Source organism: Arachis stenosperma, chromosome 8, assembly GCF_014773155.1.
Source record: "Arachis stenosperma cultivar V10309 chromosome 8, arast.V10309.gnm1.PFL2, whole genome shotgun sequence".
In the NCBI taxonomy this organism is placed as follows: Eukaryota; Viridiplantae; Streptophyta; class Magnoliopsida; order Fabales; family Fabaceae; genus Arachis; species Arachis stenosperma.
Window position 1 is genome coordinate 9,314,314 of NC_080384.1, and position 25,555 is coordinate 9,339,868.

The window sequence follows — 25,555 nt, forward strand, 5'->3', positions numbered from 1 at the left end:
TTGCTAAGTATAGAGTGATGCACACCTTGTTAATTTGTTAAATCTAAATTCTTTATTTATTATATTTTATTTGAATAGTCTGAATTTAAAGTAACCTGTTAATCAGGTTAACCATTTTTTTATAAATTTTAGATTTCTTTTGTAAATTTTAGATATTGGGTTGAAGTCCAAAATAAAAAAATAGTATATAAATATTAAAAACAATATATTTGTACAAAAAAAGTTACTCGACTTTAGAATTAAAATAAATGATATATAAAAAATAAGTTAAAAATTCATGTACTAAATTAAAAAAAAGATATATTAGAATCTTAAAAAGAATATTATTAAATATATATTATGTATATAATAATAAAATTTAAATAAATTTTGTTTTGTGTGAAACAAAATTATAATATTAAATATAAACACAATGATAAAAAAATTTGCGTTATATAAATTTAATTAATATATATATATATATAATTTTATTTTGTGTGAAACAAAATTAAAACATTAAATATGAATAAAATGATAAAAAAATTGTATTATATAAATTTAATTTAAAAAAACATATATACAATGTAAAAAGCAAACATATAATAATTTTATTTTGTGTGAAACAAAAATTCATATAAAAAATATTTATATAATTTGAAATAATTATATTATTTTAGTTAATATATATTATTTTAAAAAATCTTTAAAATTTATTATTTTGTATTAAGAATATTATTAAAAATATATTATTAGTTTTTTTTAAAATAACATTTTCCTTTCTTTGTTCAAATACTTAGACAACAAAATTTTTTTACCTAACTGCTAATTATTTATTAGGCTCATTTTTATGCAAATAATTTTTTTTTATTTTATGTCTATAATATTTTATACCAATTAATTTCAAAGTTTAATTATTGTTTAAATAAATTAATAAAAAATAATACAAATAATTGTTTAAATATAATTATATTTTAATTTTTCATTTTATTACGTACCGTTGAGAATAATTTAAAATAAAAAATAATAAATTTGTTGTAACTGCCAATTATTTTGTACTTTAATTGCATCATCATTTGAGAATCATGGTGTCTTCATGGAGACCGAACTTTTTTACCGAATCGTTTTACGTTTGGAATTTATTAGCAACGGTGACAGACAAACACCGATTTTTTGGACTTTAAAGGTCATTCATTACAGAAGTGAAAGGGATGAGTTTAAGAGCGTCAAAATCTGTAGTTAGCCAAAACGATATTGGAAACACCGCCAACAAACAAAATAGTGAAGATGTTTGAAGATATCATATCTACAATAATAGAATAATGGAGGAATTCAATCAAATTTTTTTAATACTTTTGTGGTGTAAAGATCGTCCTATGATAAATGTGAGAATTAGTTTTTTTTGCCAGTATCAATTTATTTGTTCATCCCATGATAAACAAAAAAATAATAACAATAATAAATAAATTTAATTTAGTTAATAACTTTTAATAGTAAGTTAACTTGTAAAGAATGCTGCACTCTCTACTTTACATGAAATGCATTAGCTTTCGTCAAGATATTGATATATATTAAATTAAATAATTTAGTTAATTTATTAATTTATTTTGATAATTTTTAGTTATTTTCTCTCAATAAATTTTTTTTTATGTAAGTACTCGGCTTTATAATTGAAAGAGTATATTTAAAGTGAGATATGTTTGAGGGAGAGGATCCTCTCCGGTGAAAAAAAAAATTGAATGGTATCAAGTGAAAGATCTCACTCTTCATTGCATTCTCTCTCTCATTTATTTCTGGTCCTACTTATAGAATTAAAGGTGAGAGATTACATTTTATTCACACGGTGGTGGCGGTTACAACTTACAAGGCACGCCATTTACTGCTCCAGATAAATGGATTTTTAAAACTCTCTGGGTTAGAAAAGAAGAGTAAAAATTTGCCTTTGAAATTTTAAAAGCTCTTAAACGTGAAGAAAGAAAATTTTTTTTATTGGTTTTTATTTTATTTTAAGCTAAATCAAGTAGTATTTTAATATTGGGTCATCAAAATTTAAAACACTTTTTTTTTGGCGTGGCAAACCCCATTTTAAGTTGAAATTAATTTTTTTATTTCAAATTGTAGTGGGTTAAAATTAAAAACTGTAGCGACAGTAATAAATCAAAGGAAAAAAATTATAATTTTATGATTTTTTTATTTAAGTTTGTTTGGATTAAGAATTTTTTTTGTTTCATTATTTTTGTTTTGGGCTATTTTATTTTAAAATTGATATTGAACTATTATAATAAAATCATAAAAAATAAAAAAAAACTAATAAAATAAGAATATCCTTTTAGAGTTAATTTCAAAAGACTAAAATATCATTTAAAATTAAGATGATTTAATTTGAATTAAAATTATGATTTAATTTTAAAGAAGTAACATATATTTTTAGTTAATTTTTAAAATATACAAATGTCCTTTTAAAATTAAAGTTGTTTGATTGTTTTAAATATTATAAATTTATATTTGAATTTAAAATAATAAAATTACCACTTTTTGAGGCTTAATTTTAAAAAATATATTTAAAGATTTATTAAAAAGACAAAGAAACCCTTTTAATATTAATGTGTTTAAAAGGTATTTAAAATAATAATATTAATTTTTTGTTTTATTTCAAATCGTTAGTTTTATTTTTATTTATTTTTTGTCCATTTTTAAAATCATTAATCACGATTTTTTGTGACATTAACAACTTCTCATATTAATGCATTACATTAAATTAGTATGATATTAATGTATTACACTCCTTTGTTATAATATTTAAAAAAATAGCCCCACACATATATGTGGTCTTGTTTTTAAAATAATTTTTTTTTTTATCACAAAACTATGTTTCTGTTTTTGTGTTATATTGTATTGTAAATGTTGTTATTGTTTTAAAGTTGTTGGTTGTTGAAAATGTATTTAAAATCAATATTTTTTATTATTTGTAGTAATTTGAGAATAGATATTGTTACGGTGGGTAACCGGAGATTAGTCCAATGGATGGCGTACGGCGGCCCAAGTGAGTGATGGAAGAGGACTCCAGGTAGGTCCGCAACTCGGGAGGCTCCGTCCGACTTGTGCTCGCGTGTGAATGGGGGGTGGTACCTGCAAAGACACTCCGATGCCTAAGTTAGCAAGGGTGTAAGCAGGTCTTAGAGAGTATTGGACTTAGGAATACCTGAGGTGTGTCAGTGTACTTATAGTGGTGAGCCAATAACCACCGTTGGAGTAGTGCCGTATCTTTAGGATAATAACCGTCCCATTATCTTAGGGAGGTTAAGATATGGCTTTATGAAGTGGTTAGAGAGATTTCAGGGGCGGTTACCCATTTGAATGAGTATTTATCTGCCAGCTAATCTCACAACCGACTTCTTCGTACCAAGTCGGGGTTGACACCGACCTCTAGAATGGAGGTGGGTGCTTTGCTAGGCTTAATCTATTGGATCAGGCCTTTCGATTGGACCTGGGCCCTTAACATTGGGCCGGGGTATGAACAGTGCCCCTACTTGAGCCCAAATTTTCTTTAAAGTTTGGGTTCAAGTATTCAACTCGGGTTCGTAGTCGACTTGTTTGAAAGAATACGGATGGTGAGAACCGACGTGATTTTCGCGACTTTTGGTTTCTGATAGTTACGTCAATTCAAGCGTCGTGTCCGTTGAGGGATCATTTAGGGATTGAGGGCTTTGGTAACGGTGCAGTCGCATTAATGACTGCCTCGTTTTTACCATTATGCCCCTTAGCCTATTTATAAATACTTTCCCTCTCTTTCCATTTTCCGTTTCTGCAATCTTTCAAACTTCTCCTTATCCTGTTTGTGTTGCATTCTTGTGTTTGAAGACTTCAGTTCTCCCCAACCTTCATTTTCGGCTAAAGGTTAGTTCTGTTTTTCCCATGTCATTTTTGTTCGTATGTTTTGTTTGGCGAGTAGATAGGTTGACCCGTAGATTCTAGTTTCGAATCTTTCTTCTTTAGTGGCCTTGTTTTTTGATTTTCTTTTTTCCTTTTTCCCTTTTGTAGGTTTTCTGCCACTTTTCTTTACATAAAAAATGGCTTCTGTAGACATTCTTTCTCAGTGGGTTGACGATACGGTCCTTGGGGAGGAACCGTTGGTCGACTCTGAGTTCGTCACCCACCTTCGTACTCACCATAGGCTCTATACTTCGGACGAGGACGAGCCCAAATATGAATTGATAATCCCGGGTCCTGAAGACCGGGTCTGCTTTGGGAGAGTTGATGAGGCGACCCCTCACTTTTTCTTTATGTATGAATGCATGATCACCCGTTTGGGTGCTTTTCTTCCTTTCTCGGATTTTGAGATATCCGTTCTGCACCACTGTAAGGTTGCCCCTACTCAACTCCATCCCAATTCCTGGGGTTTCTTGAAGATCTACCAGTTTATAAGCCACGCTCTGGACTTCCCGACTTCCTTGAGAATCTTCTTTTATCTTTTCCATATGACTAAGCCCTTTAGTGGGCTAAATAATAAGCAACAATGGGTATCCTTCCGAGCCATTCAAGGTCGGAGGATTTTCACCCTTTTTGATGAATCCTTCCACGACTTCAAAAACTTCTTCTTCAAGGTTCAAGCTGTAGAGGGTCACCACCCCTTTTTTCTGGATGAGCATTCCTCCCCTCGCTTTCCCCTTTACTGGCTGCCAGCCACCCCTTGCGAAAAGATTGGTCTAGATGACCTAGACGAGGTGGAGGCGGCCATTGTAGGGTTTTTCCGAGAAGCGTGGGGGAAGTCCCCATACTTGGATACCAGGAAAATTCTCCAGGGTATACCGACCTTCGTTCAATCTCAAATAGGTAGTGCATGCATTCTTTATTTCCGAGTTGTTTCCGCCGACTTACATTTTGCCGACGAGTTGTTGACTTACATTTTACCAACTTGTAACTCGGTTGTTATTTGTTTTCTTTTGTAGATATGGCAAAAAAGAATGCTCAGGAGGCCTACCAAAGGGTCCGGGAGGCTAAGGCGAAGTCCCGGGCTAGGTCCGGGGTAGTCATCTCTCCTCCCCCTCCACCTCCTCCTCCTAAGAACACTGGCACTCCTACTCAACCTATTGTTCTCTCTTCCTCGAGCTTGCCCCGACCACCCCCCTCTGCCCAAATTCTCTCCGAACCCGAGAAGAAGAAGCGCAAGACTTCAGAGTCTGGCTCTTCTTCCTTCGATGGTGGGGTTAAGGCGGATGCTATGGCATTCGTCCGAAAGAACATCTATCCTTTTATACATATGGATGATGTTTCTGTTCGGAACCACCTTACCACCATGGCCGAGGAGAGTTTTAGGACGGCGGGTGTTTGTGGCAAGCTTTTGGACATTTTTGAGAAAGCTCCCCTTAGCTCCTTGGGTGCAACCTCGAGGGTTGAGGAGTTGGAGGGGAGACTTCGTATTTTTGAAAAACATGAAAAGGAGCTGAAAGAGGAGAGAGATAGGTTGAGGAAAGAGAGGGATCACCTGAAGGAGGAGGAGGGTAAGCTACGGGCCCAATGTACCTTGGAGGCTAATCTGAGGAAAACGGCGCAAGAAAGCTACCACAGCTTATTTCAAGATATTGTGGCCGTGAGGAAGGATTTGCTGAATTCTCGGAACGCCTACGCCGAGTTGGAGGACTCTATCGCCGATGGTGCCGAGGAGTCTTGGAGAATTTTCTTGGAACAAGTCAGAGTTATTGCTCCCGACTTGGACCTTTCTCCACTACATCCTGACAAAGTAGTTATTGATGGCGCCATTGTTGATCCTCCTGTTCCCGAGGTCGTTTCCGAATCAGACCTGAAGACTCGGGGACAGAGGATTATTGAGTCTCCTCCTCGTCCCCAAGATGCTCCGAGTTCTTCAATCCTCACTCCGACTTCCTCTTTAGCTCCTCCTCCCGGTCCTGGTGGTGTTCCTCCTGGTGATTCCTTTACTCCGTCCCAGAAATGACTTCTTTTTATTTTGTGGCTATATGGGGGCCCGGCCTGTGGGTCCCCCTTTTTTAAACTTCTATTTATTTGCTGGTGGTTTGTGAACAATTTTCTTCTGGCCTTTTAAGGCCGTAAACAAAATATTCTGTTTGTTGCCCTTTTTTGGGATAAGGGTTTAAACAAAATAAATTCCCTTTTTTGGATAAGGGTTTTCTAATCAAAGTAGGTGCCCTTTTTTGGATAAGGGTTTAAGTTACTTTGCGCGTGCACATGCTTTTCTATTTTGAAATATGTTTGATCTTTTTCGAAAAACCTTCTGCTAGCCTGCATTACTTTCTCGAGCCTTTTTCGTGGAAAGGCTTGTATGCAAGCTTTAAACTTTTCAGGCTGTCATATCTCTTTTGTTATCCTTTATACTCGACTTTGCTTTAGTGAGTTTTTATGACTTAGGTTATTTTTGCGATGCGTTTTTCTTCTACTCGGTGTTATACTCCGATCTGTGGATCAAAGTTTTCCAAGTTTTCCTACTCGGGATCTCTTTCCGACTTATGAGTCGGGTTGGTTCCCGAGTTTTTACGACCGACTTGCATAACCTCTTTACGCCGACTTGTACCTCGTCGTTTTATCCTGACGACCATCTAGGTCGGTTCATGGGATTTTCACGCTTTGTCGAGCTTAAGTCGGCGCGTTTCGTAGAAAGACTTAGAAAAATAAAGGAGGATATTGAGAGATATTATGAATGAAAAAAGATCTTTATTAATCGTGAAGGTACCTTTTTGCTACTAAGGGTCTTGACAATATATTTTCCCTTAGCCTCTACTATGATGCCTCGTTAAAAACCCCTCTCCAGAAAAAACCCTTTTTTTTGGGAAAAAATCATGAAGCTGGGAAAAGAGTACATCAGGGAGTAGAGTTCGCTTCTAGCTGTAGTACCTTTTCATATTACAAGCATGCCACGACCTTGGTAACTCAGTGCCATCCAGGTCGGTTACTTTATAATAACCTTTCCCTAACACTTCTTTGATTTTGTATGGCCCTTTCCAATTGGCGGCGAGCTTTCCTTCTCCTGATTTGTTGACCCCAATGTCGTTTCTAATTAGGACCAGGTCATCTACGGCGAATGTTCTTCGAATGACTTTCTTGTTGTATCTGGTAGTCATCCTTTGCTTTAATGCCGCTTCTCTTATCTGGGCGTTCTCTCGGACTTCGGGAAGCAAGTCGAGCTCCTCTTTGTGCCCCTGTACATTTCCGACCTCATCATGGAGAATTACCCTTGGGCTTTGCTCACTGATTTCTATAGGAATCATGGCTTCTACGCCGTAGACTAGTCGGAAGGGTGTTTCTCCTGTGGCGGATTGGGGGGTCGTCCTATAAGCCCATAGCACTTGGGGGAGCTCGTCAGCCCAAGCTCCCTTTGCTTCCTGTAATCTCTTCTTCAGTCCTGCCAGTATGACTTTGTTAGCTGCCTCGGCTTGCCCATTAGCTTGTGGGTGTTCTACCGAGGTGAACTGGTGTTTGATTTTCATACTGGCTACCAAACTTCTGAAGGAGGCGTCGGTGAACTGAGTCCCATTATCTGTGGTGATGGAATAAGGTATTCCATACCTTGTGATAATGTTTTTGTAGAGGAACCTGCGACTTCTTTGAGCGGTGATAGTAGCTAGTGGTTCTACTTCTATCCACTTTGTGAAGTAATCTATTCCCACGATCAGGTATTTGACTTGCCCTGGTGCTTGGGGAAAAGGACCTAACAGATCCATTCCCCATTTTGCAAAAGGCCAGGGGGAAGTTATACTGATGAGCTCTTCTGGTGGAGCCACGTGGAAATTTGCATGCATCTGACATGGCTGGCATTTTTTCACAAAGTCTGTTGCATCTTTCTGCAAGGTCGGCCAATAGAATCCTGCTCGGATCACTTTTCTGGTCAATGACCTCGCTCCGAGATGGTTTCCGCAGATCCCACTATGTACTTCCTCCAACACCTCGGTGGTTCTTGAGGTCGGTACGCACTTTAGTAATGGCGTTGATATCCCTCTTCTGTAAAGGACATTTCTCACCAAAGTATAATGTTGTGCTTCCCTTCGGATCTTTTTAGCCTCTTTCTCCTCTTTGGGGAGGATGTCGAACTTCAGGTATTCGACGAGGGGGTTCATCCATCCGAGGTTTAGGCCGACTACCTCAAGCACCTTTTGTTGATCCTCTATTTTTGATACCGAGGGCTCTTGGAGGGTCTCTTGAATCAGGCTTCTGTTGTTCCCTCCGGGTTTGGTACTTGCTAACTTGGACAGGGCGTCAGCTCTGCTATTTAGATCCCGAGTTATGTGTTTGATCTCGGTTTCCGCAAAGTGCCCAAGGTGTTCCAAGGTTTTTTCCAAGTATTTCTTCATATTGGGGTCCTTTGCCTGATATTCCCCACTTATTTGGGAAGTCACCACTTGTGAGTCGCTATAGATTGTCACCTTTGTGGCGCCAACCTCTTCTGTTAGCTTTAATCCTGCAATCAAGGCTTCATATTCTGCCTGATTGTTTGAAGCTGGAAATTCATATTTTAAGGAGACCTCTAACTGGGTTCCTTTTCCATCTACCAATATTATGCCTGCGCCGCTCCCTGTTTTGTTGGAGGACCCGTCTACATAGAGTTCCCATGTAGTTGGTTTTTCCTCTTGTTCACCTGCGTATTCTGCGATGAAGTCGGCGAGGCACTGGGCTTTAATTGCAGTCCGAGCTTCGTATCTCAAATCGAACTCGGAGAGCTCTATCGCCCATTGAACCATTCTCCCTGCAACATCCGTCTTTTGAAGGATTTGCTTCATGGGCTGGTTCGTACGGACTCTTATCGTGTGAGCCTGGAAGTAAGGTCTTAGCCTTCTTGAGGCTATTACTAAGGAGTAAGCAAACTTCTCTAGTTTGTGGTACCTTGTAGAACCTTGCTGGTAAAATAGACCGGGTGTTGTCCGACCTCGTCTTCTCTGATCAGGGCTGATGAGACAGCCCTGTTTGCGACGGATAGGTATAGGACGAGGTTTTTTCCCGGTACTGGTCGGGTTAAGATAGGAGGTTGGCTTAAGAATTTTTTGAACTCTTGGAACGCCTCCTCACATTCCGGAGTCCATTCAAACTGGCATCCCTTTTTTAACAGAGAGAATAATGGAAGGGATTTTAGTGCCGATCCTGCCATAAATCTGGAGAGGGCTGCAAGTCGGCCATTGAGCTGTTGAACCTCTCTTAAACAAGTCGGGCTCTTCATTTCTAGGATGGCTCTGCACTTGTCGGGATTGGCCTCGATCCCTCTTTGTGTTAGCATGAAGCCTAGAAATTTCCCTGCTTCTACCGCGAAGGCGCATTTTGCGGGATTTAATCTCATCCCATGCAACCTTATAGTGTTGAAGACTTGTGAGAGGTCGGTTAAGAGGTCGACTTCTTGCTTGGTTTTTACTAACATGTCGTCGACGTATACTTCCATTAAGCTCCCTAAATGGGGAGAAAACACTTTGTTCATCAGCCTTTGGTACGTGGCTCCTGCATTCTTCAGTCCGAATGGCATGACCACGTAGCAATAGTTGGCTTTTGGTGTGATGAACGATGTTTTCTCTTGGTCGGGTTCATGCATCGGGATTTGGTTATATCCCGAGTAGGCGTCCATGAATGATAGGTATTGGTACCCTGAGCTGGAGTCCACCAGGGTATCAATACTTGGTAAGGGATAAGGGTCCTTAGGACAGGCCTTATTTAGGTCGGTATAGTCGACGCACATCCTCCATTTACCATTTTGTTTTTTGACTAGCACCACATTGGCTAGCCATGTTGGATATCTGACCTCTCTGATAAAGCCGGCTTCCAGGAGCGCCTGTACTTGCTCTTCTACTATGGAGGTCCTCTCTGGGCCGAGCTTGCGTCTTCTTTGCTGTACAGGTCGGGACCCTGTGTAAACCGAGAGCCTGTGAGACATGAGCTCGGGATCAATCCCGGGCATGTCGGAAGCCTTCCAGGCGAAGAGGTCGGAATTATCTCTTAGGAGTTCACCCAACCTTTGTTTCAGGGCTTCCCCTAGGTTGGCTCCTATGTAAGTGTTTTTTCCTTCCTCCTCGCCGACTTGTATCTCCTCGGTTTTTCCACCCGGCTGGGGTCGTAGCTCTTCTTTGGTTCTTGCTCCACCCAACTCTATGGTGTGGACTTCTTTGCCCTTTCCTCTCAGATTCAGGCTTTCGTTGTAGCACTTCCTTGCCAATTTTTGGTCTCCCTCACCGTTGCTATTCCTCCTGGAGTCGGGAATTTCATGCAGAGGTGAGGGGTTGACACTACTGCTCCAAGTCGATTAAGGGTAGTTCTGCCAATTAAGGCATTGTAGGCTGACCCTTCATCGATGACTATAAAGTCTATACTCAGAGTCCTTGATTTTTCCCCTTTTCCGAAGGTGGTATGAAGGGGTAAAAATCCCAGTGGCTTTATTGGCGTATCCCCTAACCCATATAGAGTGTCGGGGTAAGCTCTCAACTCTTTTTCATCTAACCCTAGTTTGTCGAAGGCGGGCTTGAAAAGGATGTCCGCCGAGCTTCCCTGGTCTACTAGGGTTCTGTGGAGATGGGCGTTAGCTAGGATCATGGTTATTACCACGGGATCATCATGCCCGGGGATTATTCCTTGCCCATCTTCTTTGGTGAATGAGATAATGGGGAGGTCGGGCGTCTCATCCCCGACCTGATAGACTCTTTTGAGATGTCTTTTGCGAGAAGATTTGGTGATTCCACCTCCCGCAAAGCCTCCTGAGATCATGTGAATGTGTCTCTCAGGGGTCTGTGGTGGAGGGTCTTTCCTGTCCATATCATCTCGCTTCCTCTTTCCATGGGTGTCCGACCTCTCCATGAGATATCTGTTAAGCCGACCTTCTCTAGCCAGCTTTTCTATCACATTTTTGAGGTCGTAACAGTCGTTGGTGGAGTGACCATATATTTTATGGTACTCGCAATACTCGCTGCGACTTCCCCCTTTTTTATTTTTAATGGGTCTTGGGGGCGGCAGTCTTTCAGTGTTGCAAATTTCTCTGTATACGTCCACTATAGAAGTCCTTAGAGGAGTATAAGAGTGATACTTTCTGGGCCTTTCGAGACCGGGTTCTTCCTTCTTCCTGACTTCCCTTTCCCTTTCCCTAGAGGAGGAAGTAGGTCGTGAACTCAGGTCTCTTAATTTGGCATTCTCTTCCATGTTGATGTACTTTTCGGCCCTTTCTTGTACATCACTTAGAGAAACAGGGTGCCTTTTAGATATGGACTGTGAGAAGGGGCCTTCTCTAAGTCCGTTGACTAACCCCATTATTACTGCCTCTGTGGGCAGGTCTTGGATCTCTAAACATGCCTTATTGAACCTTTCCATGTAGGCTCGTAGAGACTCTCCGACCTCCTGTTTTACTCCCAGGAGGCTCGGTGCATGTTTTACTTTATCCTTCTGAATTGAGAACCTCATCAAGAATTTCCTGGAGAGGTCTTCAAAACTAGTAATGGATCTCGGGGGGAGGCTATCGAACCACTTCATCGCTGCTTTCGATAAAGTGGTCGGGAAAGCCTTGCATCTCGTAGCGTCGGAGGCATCAGCTAGATACATCCGGCTTTTGAAGTTGCTAAGATGATGCTTTGGATCCGTAGTTCCATCATAGAGGTCCATATCAGGGCTTTTGAAGTTCGTTGGAACTTTTGCCCTCATTATGTCCTCGCTGAAAGGATCTTCTCCGCCTGGGAGTTGATCTTCTCCTTCGTCGCGGGAGTTCTTGAGAGAGGATTCTAGCTGCAAGAGTTTTCTTTCTAACTCTTTTCGCCGTTCCATCTCTTCCTTAAGGTACCTTTCGGTTTCCTTTTGCCTCTCCCGCTCTTGTTCCAATTGCTCCAGGCGGCTATGGACTAGTCCCATCAATTCAGTTACGTGGGATGGTCCACCCTTTTCTGATTCACGACCATCTGAGGAGTTTACCTTTGGATTCTTCATTCCAGAGGTACCCTCTCTGTGTTGGTCGTTATCTTGATGTTGGGCTGTGTCTTCATTGTCATTGCCCATGCCTAGATTCTCTTGCTCAGAATCTGTTTCGACATGGCCTTCTTCATGGGATCTTTCTGCCATCGAGGGATGATCTCTCGGGTCCCCGGCAACGGCGCCAATGTTACGGTGGGTAACCGGAGATTAGTCCAATGGATGGCGTACGGCGGCCCAAGTGAGTGATGGAAGAGGACTCCAGGTAGGTCCGCAACTCGGGAGGCTCCGTCCGACTTGTGCTCGCGTGTGAATGGGGGGTGGTACCTGCAAAGACACTCCGATGCCTAAGTTAGCAAGGGTGTAAGCAGGTCTTAGAGAGTATTGGACTTAGGAATACCTGAGGTGTGTCAGTGTACTTATAGTGGTGAGCCAATAACCACCGTTGGAGTAGTGCCGTATCTTTAGGATAATAACCGTCCCATTATCTTCGGGAGGTTAAGATATGGCTTTATGAAGTGGTTAGAGAGATTTCAGGGGCGGTTACCCATTTGAATGAGTATTTATCTGCCAGCTAATCTCACAACCGACTTCTTCGTACCAAGTCGGGGTTGACACCGACCTCTAGAATGGAGGTGGGTGCTTTGCTAGGCTTAATCTATTAGATCAGGCCTTTCGATTGGACCTGGGCCCTTAACATTGGGTCAGGGTATGAACAGATATTATAATAAACAATTCTATTATTTGTGGCTATCATAGGTAATAGAGTATTACTGTATTAATTATAAATATCAATTCTCAACTAATATTTATATGTTTGTTTTATTATTTATTTATTTTTATTCTATTTATTTTATTGTTTGTAAATCAGTTTTCTTTTTTATATTTTTTTAATCATAAAATTAGATTATATACCAATTGAAAAAAGAATACTTAAAACATTTTAATGGAGTGTTTTTAAAATATTATTTTTAATATTTTTAAAAAATAAATTAATTTAAAATTAAAATTTGTATTGGAGTTTATTTATAAAATGAGACCGATATAATCTTAGAAATAAGGTATTACTTTGATAGAAAATCAATAAAATTTTATTATTTATATAATTATATTAATAAAATAATATAAAATTCTAATTGAACTAATATTAAGTATTAGAGAAACAAATTTCATTTTTAATTTTAAATCACTATTTATAATATATAATTCTACAAATATTTTTATAACATTGAAAATAAAATAAAATTAGAATTAATATTAAAGTCTGGAGATGTTCTCATAATTAATTATAAACATTCAACAATATATACAACCAACTACAAATAATTAAGTTGCAATATTTAAATAATGTTACGTCAAAATATTTAAAGTACTGTTAATTGTCTAAAATATCATGTAAATAACTAATTTATTAAATTAAATTTAGATTATAAAATTTAATTGATAACTTGATTTTAATTATTATATATCTTTTTTATAATTGTCTTTTATTAAAATATATTTTAAAACTTATCATTAATATATTTGAGTTTTACGAAAAAAATGCATTAATGATTTAATAATCCTATCAATATGCGTGTACCATTGAACCAAATTAATATAAGATTAAAATGAGTTTTTACGATATTTTCTTTTTAAAAAATTTGATGGAGTTTCGATTCTCCAAACAATAAGGTAGTATTCTAACACAGCAAAGGATTCGATGATTTTAAAATGTTTGGACTATTAAATGATCCTATAATAAAATATATTTTTAAAATTTTTTAATAATTGTTAAATAATTTTTATCTAATTTTAATTACAAATTAATTTCTTATATATTATTTAATTATAAAATTTATTTTTTATTTTATAAATTATTATTTTATTATTTATCTTTTATGTTTATTAATAATAGAAAACAAAAACAATAACAAATTAGATCTTCTATTGATCATAATAATTTTTTGGCAATTCTAATAGATTAAAATTTTATCTTTGATCTGTTACATTTGTATAGTACTGTGAAATCATGTTTTTTAGAAAATCAATCGATTGGATTAACAAAACAATTGATTGAATTTCAGGTTTCCAAAACTTAATTGGTTGAAATTCAGGTTACCACAAAACAATCGATTGAAAGTTGCAAGGCAGTATAGAGTTTTTCTTATTCCATCGATTTTAACTTTTACACAATCGATTGAACGATGACTATAATGTGTGTTTTTTATAATTCAATTGATTGTTCATATTACCCAATCGAATGAAGGCTTCAAAACAATATGAGGTCTCACAATTCAATCGATTGGTTGTGTTATCCAATCGATTGAATTGTGCACTATGTTATATGTTACGCCGTTCTCAATTTTCCTATCGTGTTTATAGATTATTATTTTATTAATCATCTATCTTATCTTTAAAATTTTATCTTCAATTTTTAAGTTTTTATTTTGATTTAGATACTCTAATCTTATCTTTTCTTCAATATTAAGATTATAAATTGGTGAATAATCTATCATCAATTACTCAATCCCACAATTGAAATCGTGTATCAATCTCTTTGATTATCAAAATTTTCATTGTTTTTCTTTCGGATATCCATCTCCTTAATATCTAATTTTTCTTCATTTTTTATCCATCTATTTAATATCCAATATTTTTTCATCATTAATTGATAATCACAGTTGCAACAATCAGCAAAGGTCCAATTAATTTTTTTATTGTAGTGTTCAGAAAATAATCCACTGTTTTGATTACAAATCGAAGTCAGTGAATAGAATCTCCAATTTCACAATTCTTCGTTTCGATTCTTTATTCGTGAAATTGATTGTGTAATGAAAAAATATTTTTTTAATCTTTTAATAATTCAGAGACATTGAGAAATAATAAAAAAAATTTTTATTATTAATTAGCTAGCAATATTGGAAGCTATTTATTTTTTTTAATGTTATAAGACGTAGTGTACTAATTTTTTTTATTGGACATTTTTAAGATGTTAGATATATTTACGGACATTGAAATAGACGAGCAATATCAGGAGGACGATGACATTATCTAACAAGAAGAGCTTGTTTATCACCAAGATATGATGGATGAACAGAATGAATTCAAATAAGATTTCGGATATAAATGTACTGAGGGAGCGTATTTTTCTGAATTTGATCTGTCAAAAGATACCCTTGAAACTGCTTATGCGGTTGACTCCGTGCAAGACATTATAATTTTGAATTTCAGTAAAAATTATGCAGAGAAAATTGGTAAATATCACTTTTTTACTTTGCAGCTTGCATTTGATTTTTATCTGAAGTACTCAAAGTCAAAGGAATTTAGTGCAAGGAAGAGTAAGACTTTCAAGAATAGTATTGGTGAGATTTACAAACAAAAGTTTGTATGTCATAGGCAAGAATTCAGGGAGGAGAAGTATTACACGATAGAAAAAAGGAAGAAGGAGCCTAGATTGAAACAAGAACTGGGTGTGAAGCTCGAATGGATGTTAAATTTGTAACTAAAACTGGAAGATGGCATATCTTTTATTTCTCTGACGAATACAACCATGATCTATTAGATACACAATTCAGTGCTATGTTGCCTGCCCACAGAAAAATGTCAGAGACAGATATTATGCAAATGATGAACATGCTAAAGTCCGGGATTAGAATTTTACAGATATTTGGTCTTCTAGTTAGTCAAGCAGGCGGGTATAAATTTGTTGGCTATGGTCCCAGAGATATGTACGGTGAGATTGCTCGACAAAGGCGTTAAGTTCCTGGTGATGCAGTACGAGTGTTGAAGAAGTTGGAGGATATGCGGTTGAAGGATCCACAATTATATTTCAAGGCATGTCATGATTCAAGAGATTTGTTACGTAACTTGTTCTGATCTGATGAGATTAGCCATCTAGACTACTAACTCTTTGGGGATGTTATTGCTTTTGATGCTACGTACAAGAAGAATAAGTATAGTTGTCCATTAGTCATATTCAGCGGGGTTAACCACCACAATCAAACAATTGTTTTTGCTGTTGCGTTAATTGTAGACAAAACTACTAATACATATATTTGGCTCCTGCCTCAACTCATATTTACAATGAAGGGTAAGACCCCAACCTCAATAATAAGTGATGGAGACATGGCGATTAGGAATGTAGTAAGAGATGTATTTCCCAAAGTCAGGCATAGATTATGCGCTTGTCACCTTATTTGAAATGTGACTAGCAATGTTGAAAATCCATCGCTTACATCTAAATTCAGGAAAATCATGTTGGGAGATTATGAGATTCCCGTGTTTAAGCATAAGTGGGTTCAGCTTGTTGAAGAATTTGGCCTTGAAGATAAGCCGTGGGTGAACAACATGTATGAAAAGAAGCATATGTGGGCTACTGCATATATAAGAAGTAAGTTTTTTGCTGGTTTTAAAACTACCTCAAGATATGAAGGTTTACACTCAGTTGTGGCAAGGTATGTGGGGTCCCAATATAATTTGACAAATTTTGTAGAGCATTTTCAAAGGTGTGTTGCACACTTGCGCTCTAAAGAATTTAATGCTGATTATGAATCTACACGTTGGGTACCCGTCATGCAGACTTGTATAGAGCTGCTAGAGAGATTTACTGCTGAGGTATACACTCATGAAATATTTCTATTGTTTCGGCCATTTATTTCTAGAGCTGGATCAATGCGGGTGTTAAATATAGAGAATAACGATGATTGCTCAAAGTACATTGTGTGTAAGCATGGGAGGTCCGATTTTCTGTGGACCGTTGAATTTCGTCAAGAAGAAAGGATCTTCATGTGTTCTTGTTTAAGAATGGAGTCATTTGAAATTCCTTGCAAACATATTGTTAAAGTTCTGGTTGACAAAGATAATTGTGAGATTCTTCAGTCATTAGTCTTGGATAGATGGACAAAAAAGGTGAAATTATCACTCAATGATGCAAGTGGGTTCACCAGGAATGTTGTTGTTATTAATCGTCAAAGTGCCTTGATGAAATTTTTTAAACAATTGACTGTTGTTGCTACTAAAGTCCCATAGAGATTTGAAGAGACACGTGACATTATGGAGTTGTACTCATCTTACAAGGCTGCAGACGTAGGCACTAAGCAACCTCAGTCATGTGTAGCTAAAAGTAGCAATCCATATGTGCATCAAACTAATATAGGCTCAGGACAACCATCTAAGAAGAAGCGGCAACGTTGTAGTGTTTGTCAAATGGAAGGACATAAAAAGACAATATGTCCTTGGCAAAAGGACATTGACAACAACGTCATGGGAGATGAACCTAATGGTTCAGATGATGGTGAAAGACCTCTTATCCAACTCAATAAGATCATCTTCATCATCCGATATAGCACTATGAATATCAATATCCGAACTCTTAGCCTTCAATCTATTTGAGAATGGACGTGTCTTTTGTGAAGAAAATTTGGTTGAAGTCTTGAAATCATTGTTCAAATTCAGTTGTGTCATCATTGTCTCAATACGGCTTACAGATTCAAGTATTTTATCAATTTTTTAGTCCCGAACCATGTTTACAACTCTCATTAACTACAAAAATTTTAGGTAAAATAACTCCATAAATGTAAAAATATAAAAAGAGTGATAATTTTTTTGATGAGATTGTCAATGAAAAAAGACAAAGATTTCTCTAATCAGAACTAATAGCCAAAAAATGTTTATAATATATAAAATGTATTACATAATATAATTTGCATTACTATTTGCCAACTTAAATTACCTGCATGCTGAAGAAGACCTCTTCCACTTTAATAGACAATTTTTTACTTTTGTCTAGATCATTGTTTTGAATAATATCATCTTTGATAATTAGGTCATCCTGTATAAAGAAAATATAAAATATTAAATTACTCATAATAAAATCTAATAAAAAATAAAAACCTATTAAGTCTTACCTTGGCATTGAGAACGATAGTTCCAATTTGATCAACTAGATCAATTGTGATAAGATCACAGTCTGTAGTTAGTGAAATATTCTGTGTATTACATGCATCATTGGGCTTAAAATTTTCGTTAGGAGGAATATTCATGATTGTTATCAATTGAAGAATATTATATGAGTAAAATTGGTTGAATGGCAAATATTTAAAATAATTTGTCAAAGTATAAAAAATTAGTCGAAGTGAGCACATATATATACACCTAATAAAGATAGTTAAGTTTCAATTCTATCTTTTTTTTTAATTTTTAAACTAAGTGATCCTAAAAATAATCATGTTAGCTTATCTTTTAGTTAAAATCAAATACAAATTAAATTTGATCTTGATTTTTATGTTAAAATTTAACAAAGTGAGTTTTAAATTCATATGATTATATATTATCTATAATTATTTTTAAGTCGATAAATACTCAAATAATAATGATGATGATGATGATGACGATGGACGGATCACTAATGGAAAACATGAGGAATCTAGTTGAATAGCACTACATGTGTTCAAGCATTAACCAATCGATTGAATCAATAATTGAGAATACTTCAATCAATTTTATTAACAAAACAATAGATTGAATTAGTAATTGAGGATACTTCAATCGATTTCATTAACAAAACAATCGATTAAATGCATACACAAGAGGATTGCAAGCATTCTTCAATCGATTGGATCACTAATTCAATCGATTGAATGCATATCAAGTGATTTTAAGAACACCTGAAACAATTTCAAGCCCCTGAAACAGTTTTTCTTCATTCTTTGACACATTTCCTTCATGGTCCAGGCCAACCCCTTGGGTTTGTGATGCCTAGATTAGTGTATAGAAGATCAATTGCTTCTCTTTGACAATTGATAGCTTTAGTTTGCCTGTCTTGACGCTGCCTTATCTCAGTAAATTGTCCCTCAATGTATAATCTTATGCTTCGCAATTCATCCATCAAATCTTCACATTGTTGGCGAAGGAGGCGGTGGTGGTAGGGATTCTTGGAATTGTGCTTGCACCTCAGGGTCTTGTGGTTATCCTTGGATCTGAGGTTCTTGGGCATTTGGATCTCTTCCTATCTGTCTTAGAATATTGTCATCAATCTTGGCTACATTATTCAAGACGATACTTTTCTCTTCACTCAAGTCAATTCCAAGCCATTTGAAAATCTTGGTCCATTGACAAGCATATCCTAAGGTCAGTTTATCTCCTTTCCAGTCACCATAGCCCAAAGCACTAGAATATCTTTGTTAAACAAGATTCCATAATTATGTTTTCTTGGAATCAACATGTATGAAAACAAATACATCAATATACGCTGCTCATTACCCAAACTACTGCAACTTATATTACCTCTAGCATTCATATGTGAATCCTCATACTGCAGACTCTGCAAACCAACCAATCTATTATATTCACCCCATTTCTCATCTGCCGCAATACCTCCAGTAAATTTTGCCTATGATAAACTAAATTCCATTGTTCAGCTACTTGTTCCAAAGTAACTCTATAATGTCGTGATCCTAAATCAAACTCAATAAGCGACATTACTTCCTCATCCTCTTCGTCACTTTCAGGAACAACATAGTTTAAAGTACTATAAACAGCTCTAACCAAGTGGAGATAATAATCATCCTTAGTTTGTACAAAATCAGTCAAGTGCTGTGTTTGGAAAGCATTCTAGACCATATTATAATGTCTATCATGAATTAAATCGGCTATTATGTACTTGGGAGGAATAATTGTCCTTGACTCGAACTTCTCCACATAGTTGTTCAATACCCTCGGAGACGGCAGCCACCTTGCCATGTAATGGGATGAAGCAACTTGTCTGGCGGATGCAGAGCTTTCACCCTCAACCCTAACTCTTTTGGCGTTTTTAGTTCTGGCCATTTTGGGGATATTGGTTCGGTGGGTTTTGTAGGGATTTGGATGTGGATTGATAATATGTATGTAGTTGGGAGTAGACGTTGATGAGATTGGAGAAGAAGAAGGGAGAAGTTTTCTAGATTTAGGGAGAGAAGAGAGGTTATGCATAAATGGTGTTGTTATGTTTAAAAAGGGGAGGGAGGCTGAACACGGATGGTTATTGGTGGACGAAATTGTGATCCTCAAAGTTGGTCTCTTTGTACTTGTATGAAATTTAAACATTGGCTCTATCAAAAATACCCCAAAGAGATCATGGTATGATGAATTGGGATCTGAATAATCCCTGGTAATGGCACGTGTGGTCACAACTCCGTTCAACTTAACCAGCAAGTGCATTGGGTCATCCAAGTAATACCTTACGTGAGTAAAGGTCGATCCCACAGAGATTGTTGGTATCAAGCAAGCTATGGTCACCTTGTAAATCTCAGTTAGGCAGATTAAATGGTTTATAATAAGTTCGAAAATAAATAATAAACAGAAAATAAAATAGTAAATAGTTACTCATATAATTCCATGGTGGGAATTTCAGATAGGCATATGGAGATGTTGTGCTCCTCTCGAATCTCTACTTTCTTATTACATTCATCCAATCCTTCTTACTCCTTTCCATGGCAAGCTGTATGTAGGGCATCAACGTTGTCAATGGCTACATCCCATCCTCTCAGTGAAAATGATCCTATGCTCTGTCACAGCACGGCTAATCATCTGTCGGTTCTCAATCAGGTTGGAATAGAATCCCTTGATTCTTTTGCGTCTGTCACTAACGCCCAGCCTTCAGGAGTTTGAAGCTCGTCACAGTCATTCAATCCCAGAATCCTACTCGGAATACCACAGAAAAGGTTAGACTTTCCGGATTCCCATGAATGCCGCCATCTATCTAGCTTATACCACGAAGATTCTGTTGGGGAATCTAAGAGATATGCGCCCGGCCTAAGGTAGAACGGAAGTGGTTGTCAGTCACGCGCGTTCATAAGTGAGAATGATGATGAGTGTCATGGATAATCACATTCATCAAGTTGAAGTGCAACGTATATCTTGGAATAAGAATAAGGAGAATTGAATAGAAAATAGTAGTAATTGCATTGAAACTTGAGGTACAGCAGAGCTCCACACCCTTAATCTATGGTGTGTAGAAACTCCACCGTTGAAAATACATAAGTGAAAGGTTCAAGCATGGCCAAATGGCCAGCCCCATGAAGGTCTAAGGACTAGGCGTCCAGAGATATCTAATACTCTAGTAAAAAGTCCTATTTATAATAAACTAGCTACTAAGGTTTACAGGAGTAAGTAATTGATGCATAAATCCACTTCCGGGGCCCACTTGGTGTGTGTTTGGGCTGAGCTTAATCTATCCACGAGCTGAGACTTTTATTGGAGTTGAACACCAAGTTATAACGTGTTTCTGGCGTTCAACTCCGGGTCGTGACGTGTTTCTGGCGTTTGACTCCAGACAGCAGCATGTACTTGGCGTTGAGCGCCACTTTACGTAGTCAATTCCCAAATAAAGTATAGAAAAGTTTTCAGGTGTTCCACTTACTTTATTGGAACTCTAATGTTCCATGTACGATTAAGTTGCAGGTTGAATTTTTGTCTTATAGTTATTTATAAAAAGACGAAAATAACCCTTCAATCATAAAATAAAAACTAAAAAGACAAAAAGAACCTTAAAAAAATTTGCACTGCTGTACAAGGAAGTCATGTGCAGAAATTTTATTTCTTTATTTATTATGAGTTATATTGTTTGTGAAATCTCATATAAAAAAAGAATTTTGTTTACAAGATGTTTAAAAGTAAAATTAGTTGCATTAATTTGAGCTAAATGTATAAAAATAAAAAATTTATTAAAAGAAACAATACTTTTTTATATTCCAAAAATTATATATATCATGTTATTATATATTGATTAAATAATTATGTATCTATTTTATATATTATTTCTTAATTTGAAAAATTATAATTTATATAATTGACACATTGATTTTAATTGAAAAAAAATTAAAATAATAAATTTTAATCTTATTTTATACATGATACATGACAAATTATTAAATTAATAAAGACTTAAATTTAATATTTGCAAATATGATAACATTATGTTGCTATAATTTACTTCTTCATTGTTCAAATAAAATTATTCAATTTGAGTAATTTATTTTTTATTTTTAAAAGTATAAATTGTAATTATTAATTTTGATAAATGATATGCCTAGTAAAAAAAATAATTAAAACTTATTTTACTTTTATTTTTTTAAAATCAAATTATTATTGGTTTTTAGAACAATCAAATAATATTTTTTGGTAAAAAATTTTCTTTCAAATGTATCAAATACGTTTAAAATTTAATAAAAATACTTTATTATTTTAAAAAGTATTTTTTCACCAAAAAATTCTAATCCAAATAGAATATTTTTTGAGTAATTGTACATATTCAAGTTTTTTTATGAATCAAGTCAAACCAAGTTAAATAATAAGATTTGGAATAATACTAGTTATAACTGATTTTTGTTATTTTAAACTAATTTAGTTATACTTAGTTAACAAAAATACTTAGATGTATAGCATTATTTTTTTTCTTTAAGTTATTCAATGTATTTAATATTAATATTATTTCTCTTTAATAAGTATAGATGAACTAAAAAGACAATCATATTTGCCTTGCATATAATGACTTTTTTCTTATATAATAGTATTTAAATATAGTATAAATATATCGATTTAAAAATATTTTTATAATATATTATTGAAATTTGTCTTTTTACTATATTATTTTAAACAAGAAAAACAAAGATAAATAGAAAAAAAACTGGTGATAAATATTAAATAGATCTCTATAATTAAAAATAATTTTTTTCATTCTTTTCAAATTTTCTATTTCTTTACTTTTGTTTATCTACTTATTTATAATATATTAAAGATGAAATTAAATATTGTTATCTTGAAAAACTAACACATAATATAAGTAAAAAATATTGCACATACATCTTAATAATAAAATTGATATATTTTTTCGTCCATCTTTAATTTACTAATATTAAGATCTTTTCTCTTCGTTTACTTTTTTTAATTATCATAGGGTATGAAAAAAATATTAACAACAATACTTATTAAAATCTAAATTAAAAGATGATTATTCTAAATAGATTCTAAAAAAATCACAACAAAAAAGTTCATATGTGCTCTTTTATTTTTTGATAAGAATTATCATTATTTTTTAAAATATTAAACTAAATTTTATCATAAAATAAAATAGAAAAAAGAGTCAAACAAAAGAATATTAATTTAGGACAATTATGATTCTAAAATTTTTCATTTAATCAATTATAAATAGTATAAGTAATTATCATTAACTTACAAGTGTAAGCAATTAGTTAATAAAACTTAACGAAAATAGATTTATTATTAATTTTAAATTTATTTATTAAAATATTTTTTTAAATACAAAAAACTTAATTCATTATGCCTTTACAAAATTTGTGAGTCTATAATTTTAGTTTTTTTTTAATTTAAATACGGTTTGGTTTAGTAAAATTTTTTGAATAGCTGTTTGGGCTTTTTAAAAGTACAAACTCTTCATTTTGTGTTTGAATTTACCGTTTAAATTTATGTCTTTTATAGTATTTTTAAATTTTAAAAGCAATTTTGCCTAACATAACTGTTTTTGTTTGTGTTTATTAAAAATAATTTTTAATTTAATTTAGCAAACATAAATGATACACTTTTAAAAAGTAGAACCGAACGGATCTACTGGCGCCGACGTCGAAAAGCAGCAGCGAGAACCGAACGACGAGGAGCAACGATGAGATCTAGCGACCGAACGACAAAGAGCTACGGCGATGGCGAAGAACAGCAGCAGCGGATTCCCTTCCCCTTTTCTTTCCCACATTCCCTCTCCCCTCTTATTCCATTAAAAACCCACCTCCCGAGCATGATTAACTCTTTCCCTGTTCCCTAACCTTTAACCTGTTTTTCTTTTTCTTTTTTTTTATATTTTTTAATTAAGGATAATTTAGTAATAAAAATTAAAGTTTTGGTAAAAATGACGATTTTAAAATTAAGATAAATGTTTGAGACTATTTTGTAGCAAAAAAATATCAGAGATAAAATAAATTTTCAGTTTCTACCTTAGAGACCAAAATCGTAAACCTTTTTACCGAGTAAATTCCTATAGTGGTTTCCGAGATTGACGCCGTGCACCAAAATTGTCCTTGAGATTCCAATTGCACCAATTACGTCCCTGAGATTGGAAAAACTGCACCATAGTAGTCCCTAATCCGTTTTCTGTTAACAGCGCGCTGACGTGGCTTGATGACGTGGACCTTTGGTGACACGTGTTGCCTCATGGTTTGGCCACGTGTAGCGGTATGATGACGTGTCAGTCAACGACAGGTGTCATGCTGACGTGGAATGGTATGCCACATGTCACAATGCTATTTTGCCATGTGTCACAATGCTATTTGAAAAATAGCATTGTGACACGTGGCATACCCATCCACGTCAGCATGTCACGTGTCGTTGACCGACACGTCATCATACCGTTACACGTGGCCAAACCATGAGGCGACACGTGTCACCAAAGGTCCACATCATCAAGCCACATCAGCGCGCCGTTAATAGAAAACGGATCAGGGACTATTATGGTGCAGTTTTTCCAATCTCAGAGACGTAATTGGTGCAATTGGAATCTCAGGGACAATTTTAGTGCACAACGTCAATCTCGGGGACCACTATGGGGATTTACTCCCCTTTTACCAAATTAAGCCTCCATATATCTTTCACTTAAAGATGTTAATTAATGACTTAATAATTTATTTTTTAATAAATATTTTTCACCAATACTATTAATAATGCACAAAATTTATTATTTATTTTTTCTATCAACTTTTATTATTTATCTATTGTCAATTTCTAAGTTATTCTTGATAAGTCCTGCTGATGAAACTATCCTATATCGTAATTTAGTTAACAAGAATGATGAAATTAGCTTTTTTCCTAAGATTTATTATTAATTAATTATTAAAAAAGATTTTAATAAATTTATTTCTTTAATTAATAAATATCGGATAAAATTAATTTATTGTGAAATTCTATTTTATTGTTGAAAATTTAGCACATTAAATTTAATACTTATACTTTGAAATGAGTTTAGTTGATAAAATTAAAATATAAGTAATATTATTTTTGTACAATTTTTTATTAATACTATTATAACGGTGCTTACTTGAGCAATTAAATTTAGTTTATACTAGTCTTAAAATTGTCCTATTTATTATTCTAGTCATTTAAAATATATATTTTTTAACTTATTTTACATTCAATTAATTAAATTAAAAATATATTTAGTGACAATTACAGTTAATATATCATTTTTTTTCAATAAAACAAATTAATAAACTTACCTAACTAGTAAAGTATTATTTTCTATTAAGCAACTTTTTTTTATTAAGCAAATATGTAAGTTCATTTTTTATAAAAGAATAGAAATCTTACAAAGCCTAACTCGCTCAATAATGCAGTTTTAAATACATCTACTCAAACTAGCTTGAAGCTAATTTGGACAAAAAAGACATTTTCAAATCAATTAAACTGTCCAAAGGATGTAACGATTGCATGCCTACCATATAGTTTCTTTGTGAATGTCCACAAAATTTTCTTTTCTTAAATCTAGACCATTTATATTTTTTTATATTAAATCTGATTGGTTACAAATAATAGAATAATGATATTCCAAAAAGTACACTGGAACAGGTGAAAAGCTTCCTAAAGTATAAACTATTATATATTGCTGAAAAGCTCTGGATGTCTACTTTCCAACGCCGTTGAGAGCGCGCCATTTGGAGTTCTGTAG

General features: G+C 34.8%; 1 protein-coding gene across 1 annotated transcript; it reads left to right on the plus strand.

The window, feature by feature from the left end:
• The first annotated feature begins 16,104 nt into the window (after positions 1-16,104).
• LOC130945339 (protein FAR1-RELATED SEQUENCE 9-like) lies at positions 16,105-16,878 on the plus strand. Its single transcript, XM_057874072.1, has one exon. It carries the CDS (start codon positions 16,105-16,107, stop codon positions 16,876-16,878), a length of 774 nt encoding a protein of 257 aa, XP_057730055.1.
• The last annotated feature ends 8,677 nt before the right edge of the window (positions 16,879-25,555 follow it).

Bases quoted from the DNA above. Each gene is read 5' to 3' on its own strand.
- LOC130945339 (XM_057874072.1), top strand. From the start codon at position 16,105: ATGTTGGGAGATTATGAGATTCCCGTGTTTAAGCATAAGTGGGTTCAG.